We start from the raw sequence: 11,080 nt of genomic DNA, 5'->3' as shown, positions 1-11,080 counted from the left end.
CACATTCCATCGACTTGATACTGACATATGTTAGGGGTAGTAATTATTCCCCCTACTTTCTGAAAGCGGTTTGTCAAGTACTCTTTCATTTCGCTAGAAAAGTAAATATTTGTGGAATTCCTTTTATATTTTCTTTATATTGTTGTCCACTCATACGTCATAACCTCTAGTAGTCTCCTCATCCAGCGGTTCCAACACCAAAACTTTAAAAATTCATAACTTTTGCATCGACCGTCCAATTTTCCTCAAACTTTCACTGTTGTGTTCTACTAATGTTAATGCTTTTACTCAATCCACATTGCTCTTTGGGTTTATGTTCCCTTTAAAAAACCAATAGAAAATGAAATATTCACAATATATTATTGAATGACTAAATCGTGATATTTCAGCTCTTGCTCCGCCTGTGCGACATCACTGCGAAGGCCTACTAAATAGTGGGGCCTATCACCGGCGTAGACAGGATTTGATCTTGGGGGAACGGTTATGAGATCGTGAGGGAGCGAAGCAAGCGAGGGGGGGGGGTGGTATGGTAAGGGGGTTTCTCCCTCTCACGGTGAAATCTTTTTACATTGAAAATTTTGACATTTTACAGTCCAAAAACTGCCGTTTGTAGCTATATTCTTCGCTTTGGAAATTAAAGGGGGGGGGGCACACTGTGCGCAACTGCTGTCAATCACTGGCAGCAGCATCAGGAGAATGGCATAGCGATTAAATGCGAGCGAGCGGAGCGAGCGAGCTTGAAAATTTTGACATAATGCTTTTACATGCTAAAAACTGCCGTTTGTAGCTATACTTCTTCGCTTTGGAAATCAAGGGGGGCCGCACCGGGCGCAACTGTTGTCAATCACTGGCAGCAACATCAGAAGAATGGTATAGCGATTAAATGCGAGCGAGCGAAGAGAGCGAGCTTGAAAATTTTGACATTTTACAGTCCAAAAACTGCCGTTTGTGGCTGTATTTTTTTGCTTTGGAAATTAAGGGGGGCGCACCGGGTGCAACTGCTGGCAATTACTGGCAGCAACATCAGGAGAATGGCATAACAATTAAATGCGAGCGAGTGAAGCGAGCGAGCTTGAAAATTTTGACATTTTACAGTCCCAAAACTGCCGCTTTTGGCTGTATTTTTTCGGTTTGGAAATTAAGGGGGGTGCACCGGGTGCAACTACTGGCAGTTACTGGCAGCAACATCAGGGGAATGGCATAACGATTGAATACGAGCGGGCGAAGCGAGTGAGCTTGAAAATTTTGACCTTTTTACAGTCCCAAAACTCGTTTGTGGCTATATTTTTCGCTTTGGAAATTAAATGGGGGCGCACCGGGCACAACTGCTGGCAATTACTGGCAGCATGCAAAATCAGGAGAATGGCATAACGATTAAATGAAAGGGAGCGAGTTTGAAAATTTTGACATAATGCTTTTACATGCTAAAAACTGCCGTTTGTAGCTATACTTCTTCGCTTTGGAAATCAAGGGGGGCCGCACCGGGCGCAACTGTTGTCAATCACTGGCAGCAACATCAGGAGAATGGTATAGCGATTAAATGCGAGCGAGCGAAGAGAGCGAGCTTGAAAATTTTGACATTTTACAGTCCCCAAACTGTCGTTTGTGGCTGTATTTTTTCGCTTTGGAAATCAAGGGGGGGGGGGGACACACTGGGCGCAACTGCCGGCAATTACTGGCAGTAACATCAGGAGAATGGCATAACGATTAAATGCGAGCGAGCGAAGCGAGTGAGCTTGAAAATTTTGATATCTTACAGTCCCAAAAACTGTCCTTTGTGGCTGTATTTTTTCGCTTTGGAAATTAAGGGGGGCGCACCGGGCGAAAACTACTGGCAATTACTAGCAGCAACATCAGGAGAATGGCATAATGATTAAATGCGAGCGAGCGAAGCGAGCGAGCTTGAAAATTTTGACATTTTACAGTCCCCAAACTGTCGTTTGTGGCTGGTATTTTTTCGCTTTGGAAATTAAGGAGGCGCACCGGGCGAAAACTACTGGCAATTACTAGCAGCAACATCAGGAGAATGGCATAATGATTAAATGCGAGCGAGCGAAGCGAGCGAGCTTGAAAATTTTGACATTTTACAGTCCCCCAAACTGTCGTTTGTGGCTGGTATTTTTTCGCTTTGGAAATTAAGGAGGCGCACCGGGCGAAAACTACTGGCAATTACTAGCAGCAACATCAGGAGAATGGCATAATGATTAAATGCGAGCGAGCGAAGGGAGCGAGCTTGAAAATTTTGACATTTTGCAGTCCCCAAACTGCCGTTTGTAGCTATATTTTTCGCTTTGGAAATTAAGGGGGGCGCATCGGGCGAAAACTACTGGCAATTACTAGCAGCAACATCAGGAGAATGACATAATGATTAAATGCGAGCGAGCGAAGCGAGCGAGCTTCAAAATTTTGACATTTTACAGTCCAAAAAACTGCCGTTTGTAGTTTGTAGCTATATTTTTCGCTTTGGAAATTAAGGGGCCGGGGCGCACCGGGCGCAACTGCTGCCATTCACAGGCAGCAGCATCAGGAGAATGGCATAGCGATTAAATGCGAGCGAGCGGAGCGAGCGAGCTTTAAAATTTTGACATTTTACACTCCAAACACTGCCGTTTGTAGCTATATTTTTCGCTTTTGTTTGTCCCACTTTTACGGGGGAACCATCCCCCCCCCCCATCGACGCCTCTGCATATGAGGGTGCTTTTGTTAAGTGAAAGATCTGCTGCACACTCTTTGATAAATTAGGGAAATATACGGCAATCTCAAAAGTGTACAAAGTCTATCGAAAGGGATCCTGTATAGCGGAGCTTTTGCATGTTCATGATTGCAATACAACGATCTGGTGCATAGTTCTGGCGATATTTGGACAATTTTCCATTAAGAAAGTTCGAGATTTGTCCTCATCTCGGGAATTGCTTGGGGGATAAATGATTTGTCTGCCTAAACACTTCCGTAGGGGCGGGGCAAATGCCCCTTTGCCCCCCCCCCCCAGATAGATTCGACGCCCCTGATCTTCCCTGGGTATGCTCATAGATCATGATGTATCCTGACTGAGTCACCAGTCACTGTCTTTTCTCAGGAATGATTCAGGAAATGGAGGGGGTTCAATTATGGCGATACAGTTTTTGTTATTGTTTGTTTGTTTGTTTGTTTTCCTACATATCTTGCAGATGGTCCCCAGTTACTCGCGTCATAGCATGTTTACATTATAGGCCTATACTATTTGACGTTGTCAACGTCTGAGCCATACCTTTCAGTGTATGTCGATGTTACTTTCTTCGCGAGCGAGCGAAGCGAGCGAGCGCTTGAGAAAATTATGCATACATTTTCCTACAAGATAGAATTGTTCAGCTCTGTTACCTGTCTGAAGGCCGGCGTACAAACGTCATGCAATATGCCAAAATTGATACAATCACATTTCTGCTTCGTCCATTTTTTTTTCCAAAATTCAGGGGGGATGATTGTACAGGCCACCCCCCCCCCTCCTCCATTTCAGGGGGGGGGGGATATACCCCCCCCCCATCCCCCCCCCCCGGGATTTACGCCCATGGTATGCAGGGTAGTTCTCATTTCTACCCTGCAAACATAACTTTGTAATTCCAGTATGTGTACATTATCTTTATTAGTTTGTTAATTACCATTGAATGTCATACTTTGTAATGTATGTTTGCTTATGATTGCATTTTTGATTTACTTTGTGTTATGTTTTGTTGAAAGAAAAATGAGAATGAAATAAATAAATGAAATGAAATCCACATGCATAGCTCCATTTTAGTCCCCTGCATACACATTAACAATACACATTAACAATTTGTTTGCAGACTATTAGACCAACATTCTTTTTTGTTTTGAAGTACAGCTGAACAATAATTTTCTTATCAGAACAAAGCTCACCGAAAAAAACAAAAACAAAACATGTTTATCCTTGATGTACCCTACCAGCAAAACCTCCCTCTCTCCTCCTTCCCACTTCAAGCAGTCTCTTATAAATGTAGGACCTATAACTGTAGTATTATCATGCTCTTTCGTTGAACCGTTCTTTGAAGTTTTGTCTATAAATAAAGGCTAATCGCACACTGTCTGTGCAACGGCTCCAGATGATCGACTCGTACGTATTTGTGCATGCTACTTAGCTAATACATTGTAAGCCCTACAGTGATTCATTTCTTCGCGCCACTTGTACGAGGCTATAATATGATTCATTTAAAGGGAAATTATCAGAACGTAAAAACAGGTTTGTCCTTGATATCATTTTAAAAATGAAGAAATAGCTTTCTTAGATTTTTGGCTTTGGTATAGGCATCCACAATAAACAGATATTATTTTGTTTTTAATGAGGCCTACTCGCACAACCCGGATAGGATCGGCGGTTGCGGAACGTTTCTGCGTACTGCCTATTGTGCGGTATATTCGTTCCGCGGAACTAATCGACTGGATTCAGCCAGTATATCGGTTCCTCCGGAACCCGGAACGGATTGACTGTGACACCGGCCAGCACGTACGTACAATCATGGAGCTACCAAAAAGGTAGCTCCATGGTACAATGTAGTTTGCTGGCGCTTTGCTGCTGTGAGCCACAGAACTCTGTGAGCGGCCATGCATTAGTAGCCCCCGGCGAAGCCGTGCTATAGTACCTTCGAGCCGTGCAATAGGCCCATGCCAGGGGCCTATTGTATGGCTGTCACTCTCAATGAGTTTGGTAGGTATTTTCTATTGAATGTCATGTGACATGTTCTTGGCCAATCACAATTCGACATCATTCTGAGGTGTTGTATAATCGTTGTTGTAAGCTGATCAGAGATAAGATTAATCTGAAATGATTACCCAACAAGAGAGGGCGCTTTGTGGTATATAACAATGACAGGACGCGATCATCAATGTCATTTGAATGTCGATATTCCGTAACCACGTGATTTGCTTGATTTGCATGCAGCCCTCGTACATAATACATAACATATAGGAAAAATAGGAGGGACGGATTACTTGCACAGAGATAGGATAGAAGAAAGGAAAAAGGAAGGGAGAAGTTTGTCTGCTTTCGCTAAAGGTTTCCACAAAGTTAGATCACCTGGATCACTGATCAGTAAAGCATGACAAAGAATTTTCTTACCGAGGTACAGGTGAACAGTTAATGGTATAAGTATAAGTATAATAAACTTGTCACCATAGTCACAGTGATGTGCAGTAGCTGGTACATGTATAATAATCGTACTGTTAGCTGATTTATGAACAGGCTTTCCTCCTGTTTACATCCTCATAATCATTCCCTTTTATGGTCTCTTCTTTAAACCTTTCACTTTCCATTGAGTTCTCCCACTAACCATGTCTCCCTGCTTTTGCTTTTGTTTTTGTTTTTCTGTCTTTGCAGGAAAGCTGTCAGCCAGTCTCTCCCAACTCCACGCAGGAAGTAATGACGATGAAGCCCAAAATCGTCACCAAATTTACTCTAATTTTCCCCTCAATGGCGGGTTACCGCTGCATCCCGGACACCGCTTGTACACACCCCAACCGCCCAAGAGGATTCCCCTAAAGCCCCCAGCATCCTCCAAGCCCCCTTTCGCCAAGAATTCGCCCACCCCTCCACATCCACCAGTGTCCGGGAAATCCTACGGGCCGAAATTGAAGATTTCAGATGGGGATGCTTCTTCCATGAAGGGCTCCGATCCAGACACCCCAAACTCTTCGATTTACAACGTTAACGACAGCCCGACCATCACGCGTGCCCTCAAACCGCCTAAAGCTCAATTCAGGAGCGATAACCACCAACTCGGCGGAAACGGTACACTAAGCAGGTCAGAAGGCAGCCACATGTTAACTCCAGGTACCCCGGAAGTAGAAAGAGAAAGCAAAAGCCATAATCACGAACAACTACAATCAATGAGTAAGGTAAGGCAGGACATCCAAACACCTCGTTTTGCTTCTCCTTGTCATTGTTCTTCATTCTTTCTTTGACCTGAAATGAGAGAGGTATCATGAGCAAAGAAAGGAAAAATGATATTAAAGCAATGAACGATTTCACAATCATGCTGTAATGAAATATAGTTTTCCTTTGCTTCCTGAGTATAATTAGAATGCATGTTTAATGTCAGTCATTACTTTGTATATTCTGCCAAAAAAAAGAAAACTATGAAAATCAAATTTGACTAGATCACGAGAAAAACATTCATCAAAGTATATTTACTCTTCTAAAACTTTCATATCACCTTAAAGGGTGAATATTGAGTCATTTCACTTAAATGGTAAATTACAAATTATTGTTCATTAGCTTTGTCTTTAGCTGTCTTTGTTTGCCGTCGTTTATTGTTGTTGTTTTGTTTCGTAGTTGGTGTTGTTTGTTTATTTGCATATATATGTATGTGTGTGTGTGTGTGTGTGTGTTTCTTGCACTTACTCTCCTCGTTTTTGGGCAATCTCAGGTTCAGCTCCAGGTTCAATGACATAAATTTCCAACAATTATAAACGTATATAAGTATGAGTTACATGCCATCAATTTGCAAATGTTAGGGGCACATTTCTAGAAGTAAAAACAACTTGTGACGAGTGTGCTCTGATCTGATTAGTTCTGGATTATAAAGATATCATGTGGGTATGGAAAAGAGTATGTTTGTGCCTGTCATATCAGTCACATAGAACAACAGAGAATAAGATACTGGAAGAGATACAGGCATAACAGATGACTGTAGGGTAATTGTTTTTGTGTGAAGAGCTCAACTGCAAAAACCGATATGCCCAGTTTTATCAAGGCGACATATTTGAAATTAAAGCTGTTGAAGAAAAGAAGGAAAATAATTAAAACATGAATGTGACAATGTTGATAATATATTCAAAACATTTCTTATTATGTAACGTTAAAAGACTTCTAATTAGAATTCTCTTTAAATAACAAAATGATGACCTTATACTGTTTTTGCATTCAAATTCTGTAATTTCAAATTCTTCCACACAATCGTGCATGTATACTGGATGCCATTTAGATTTGCTGACAGTTCTCTATCTACCCACCCGCCCCCAGTTCCTTAAGCCCCCCTCCTTTTCGGAATTAGATGTGCCCCCCTCTACGGCGAACTCGCCGACCCGACGGCACCCACGTCGCGACAAGAAAAGCCCCTTCGGCAGCCTCGCGTCGGTGTCCAAGAGCCTCGTCGCCAGCAACGAAATCCTTAACGACATCCTCCTTAGTGATCGTGGTACCCATAAGAAACTGAAGGGCGTGGTCGGGTCTCTGGTGGGCGGTATCCTAGGAGTGCTTCTGTTCATTGGTCTGTATTACGGTCTGGCTTACGGCCTGTATGTCACTCTCGCCATCACAGCCATTAGTACCGTCTTCATGAGCTTGTGCCTCGCATTCACAGGTGCTTAAGTTATTACCTTCCATCGTTTCAGTTAGGACTATGGTTGGTCCTCACTGCTCTTAACATGTTTGCTTAACATGCTTTACACCTAAGCCAATTTCATGTCATTTTAACATGAAGATGATGATCAAAACAGAATTAATTTCGTAAATTCAAGTTAATCCGCCATTTTCATATCAATACAAATTGTATCAAAATTTCCGTCTTTTGTGCTACATTTATAGTTTTCTATGTTTTGGGGGTATAGATTTTCTGATTTATCCTTTATGTGAAATTATTTTGTATGCTCGATATGACCCCCTATTCCCTCCTCGTTCCTTTTTTTTTTATTGCAATAAACTTCTGACAGTTCGTTTTCGGTGCGTGGCTGTGCTTATGATACCAACTGGGTGTACCTCGAGAGGACGGGCTGCATTTCTTGCCTTCATCGTGGCCCTTCTGCTCCGAGGTCCTGTTCACAACATCTTCATCAATGCCAATGAAGTGTCCGACTCTATGAGCTGTAGTGCAGAGGTTAGGTGGTGGCGCTGTTTCACTCTGAATGAATGCCTGTTTAATAATGATAATTATATGACTTATAATTGCCCCAAATCTAATCTGCATAGTGGCATTGTCCAAGTGATAGATGCGCGATGGGAAATGCGCAGTGATCGGGAGTTATTATTTATTTTTTCACTCGTGTTATGGCTATAGTTTAGAAATTGGAATGACTTCTCATGAAAATGTAAAGTTACATCATCATGACTGTATGTCTATTCGTGTCCCCATTTGTGATATATTTCGAGAACAAATAATATGCCTCCAATGTGAGATGTTATTATTGCTTTAAAATACGTCCTTGTACAGTAGTAGGTCTATTTGCATTTGCAGGGCTCCATGTGATCGGTAATCTCACTTTGACAATGAACTTTGTCTAAATCATCAACTATAACAAGTCCATGAATTCATTATAGACTTAACTGCGGGACACGGTAATAGAACATTTCATGCACAAGTTGGCATTGATGTGATACATGCGTGTTTATGGATGTGTGCCTGTTTTGTTGTTGTTGTTGTTTTTTACTCATACCGTTCTGTTTATGATAATGAACTGCTGCAGCATCCTCAAATGGAAAGAAAAGGACAAGTACATTGAATTTACCACATTTTTTAAAGTCAATAGGTTCTGAACGAACTATACCTTGAATTTCTTTCTTTAAGTGTCATTGAAGGCTTGATTGATTTGTCTTAGTGCTTAATTCCGCATGCAGAGTACCACTATATCAGTGTGTTGTACTCTTTTATCAAAATAATTTGACCGGAACACTGAGGGTACTTCCACTTTACAATCATGAAAGGCCATCATGGGGCTGGTGTAAAAATCTAACTGATGTTTGGCATCAGAAGCATGATTTTTTTTTTTTCTAAACAACCCGTTTCCTTCCTCATCAGCTGGTGTACAACCAATCACATGAGATCCAGGAAGTTGCTCAACGCATCCTCGACTCGTACGTTAGAGCCATCCAGGAGAGTATAAGCGACACACAGGACGCTTTGGAGCAAGTGCGCATGACCTTTGAACCCCTGGAAAACGGACTACGCGCAGTCAGCAGGGGGATAGATGTAAGTTATCCAAAACCTTCGCACCTTTCGAACCGTGTGAACACTTACAAAAAATTTCGAGATATGGATCGCGATCGTCATCCCGCTATTTTGTTCGAATGAATGCTGGTAATAATAAAGAAAATTTGTTGAGCATTATAAGTCAGGAATACATGTGAAATTTGAGTTCAGATTTCGGTTGAATAAGGGCGTGTGTTTTTTCCGCTTATGAAATGGAGAATATTGCATGAGTACGATTTGCACACACTGCTGTCCAAGTAACAGTGTTCAGTAAACTTTGTTTACAGACTGCATGATGTTTTATCCACAAAAATCTTCGCTACAACAATGTGCATTGGAGAAGTGCCAGAAAAGACTTGACATGAACGTCACAGATTCCTGCGTTTTCTCTTTTAACATTAGACTGCCAGACGAGAGCTACTACGAGCGGGCGAAGCCTGCAATGACGTCATCGGGTCAGCACGTGACTCATGCGTGAGAGAATTGGACGGAGTCTACAGTAGGTGCCAGCAAGCCCTGGACCGATCCGTCCTTTTACAGAGAGCAGGTAATAGCCTTACGATAGCCATTGAATGAAATTGAAGACATTAATGTCGTCTCCCCTTCATTTCAAAATATCTGCGTTACCAAAATTCGTTCTTGAGCATATCTTGCACCCCCCCCCAAAAAAAAGAAAATATGGCAAGTTTGCATTTCTGAAGGCAATTCTTATCTTTCTGTCATTCAGATGGAATCTGCACTCCCTTCAGGCTAAGTGGTTCATGCAGCCTTCTTGATGTAGGCAGAATTTGTGACGCTCCAGCCACCATTGACGAAACCGTCAGTGACGCTCTCAGTGATGTACGCACTGCCCTACAGACCGTCGTCGATACCTTCGACGCGGACGTTGACTTTTCCCGCTACTTCGAAAGACGCCTCAACAGCAGCACTACAGCTGAACGTATTCAGGAAGCCATACAGGAAAAATTGGACCACGCCTATAGTTATGTGGAACTGGTCCTGCTCTATTCTGACAAGATCCTGGCACTGTCTTTCGTCTGGCTGTGCATCCAGTCTTACATTTACCATTCCAGCTATCGTACCAAGGATTCGTTCGATAATCAGTATATCACCTCGCAGTTTAAGAAGCTCGACGCCAGTCGAAAAGAGCGCGGAGTGCCAAGCATCCTCCCTCTTAAAAAGAACGAACGCACTCGGTTGATTGATGTGACGTCACTGCGTCTATGCCAGTCTGAGAAGGGCTACTTTAAGTTCGGCCTATCCACTGTCATTTTCCACTTCATCATTGCTGGCTTGGTATTGTTCGTTGACTTTGGTCTGTACTGGCTGTTGACGACGATCCGGGAGAACGGCGACGTTCAGATCGAAACATCTGGCGAACTCGGCTCTGATGTCGAAATCGAAGGAAATGGTGTCCTGGCCGACTTCATCCGTCTGTTCATCAACGAGGGCTTCCAGGCAATGATCGCCTTCAACGCATCACTCGATACGACCATTTGCCTTCCTGAGCCCGTGGAACCCAACAGTTGGCTCGCCCTAACTATCGGCATCTTGTACCTCTGTACAATCCTCATGGTACTCTCTCAGGCCTATGCCCATCGGCTGCTCCGATACATTGCCGCCTACTACTACCCGGAGAGAGAGGAAGAGAGAATCACCTACCTGTATGACCGCACCTTGCAGAAGCGCCAAACCCTTGCGAGCAGGCTACATGACAAAATTCGGAATAACAAGAAGGAACAGGACGCCAGCAATCGCATCAGTATCTCGGCCTACCTGATGAGGAAGTGTCCATGTTGCAAGGGGCTATTCACCATGTGTGGGGTCAAGCAGCAGAGGCAGTGTCTGGGATGCCTTAGCCGTGATGACGGGCTGATGGTCTTCTGCTCCGACCAAGACTGCGAGGGAATGTACTGCGAAGAGTGCGCGCGCGCCCTCAACGGCATGTGCTCCGTATGCGACGACACAATTGACATGGGCAAAATGAAGCTTAATTATTAAACACAACTCGTAGAGCTATGAATACGTCAACAGTCGCACCGATATGCTTTGTTTTTTTAAGAGTTTACTGAAAGATCTCCAGAAATTACTATTCTGTGAAAGGATATTTACCGAAAGCGTATCATTCT

At 43.0% G+C, this 11,080-nt stretch overlaps 1 protein-coding gene across 1 annotated transcript; it reads left to right on the top strand.

Moving 5' to 3' along the window:
* The first annotated feature begins 4,653 nt into the window (after positions 1-4,653).
* On the top strand, positions 4,654-10,952 carry LOC140227604 (DC-STAMP domain-containing protein 2-like). Its single transcript, XM_072308020.1, has 7 exons — positions 4,654-4,696; positions 5,366-5,818; positions 7,041-7,349; positions 7,699-7,862; positions 8,781-8,951; positions 9,354-9,498; positions 9,679-10,952. Exons 1-7 carry the CDS (start codon positions 4,654-4,656, stop codon positions 10,950-10,952), a joined length of 2,559 nt encoding a protein of 852 aa, XP_072164121.1.
* Positions 10,953-11,080: the final 128 nt, after the last annotated feature.

This window comes from Diadema setosum, chromosome 4 (genome assembly GCF_964275005.1).
Source record: "Diadema setosum chromosome 4, eeDiaSeto1, whole genome shotgun sequence".
NCBI lineage: Eukaryota > Metazoa > Echinodermata > Echinoidea > Diadematoida > Diadematidae > Diadema > Diadema setosum.
The sequence above is the reverse complement of the archived record's forward strand: the minus strand, read 5'-3'. Positions and strand labels throughout refer to the sequence as shown.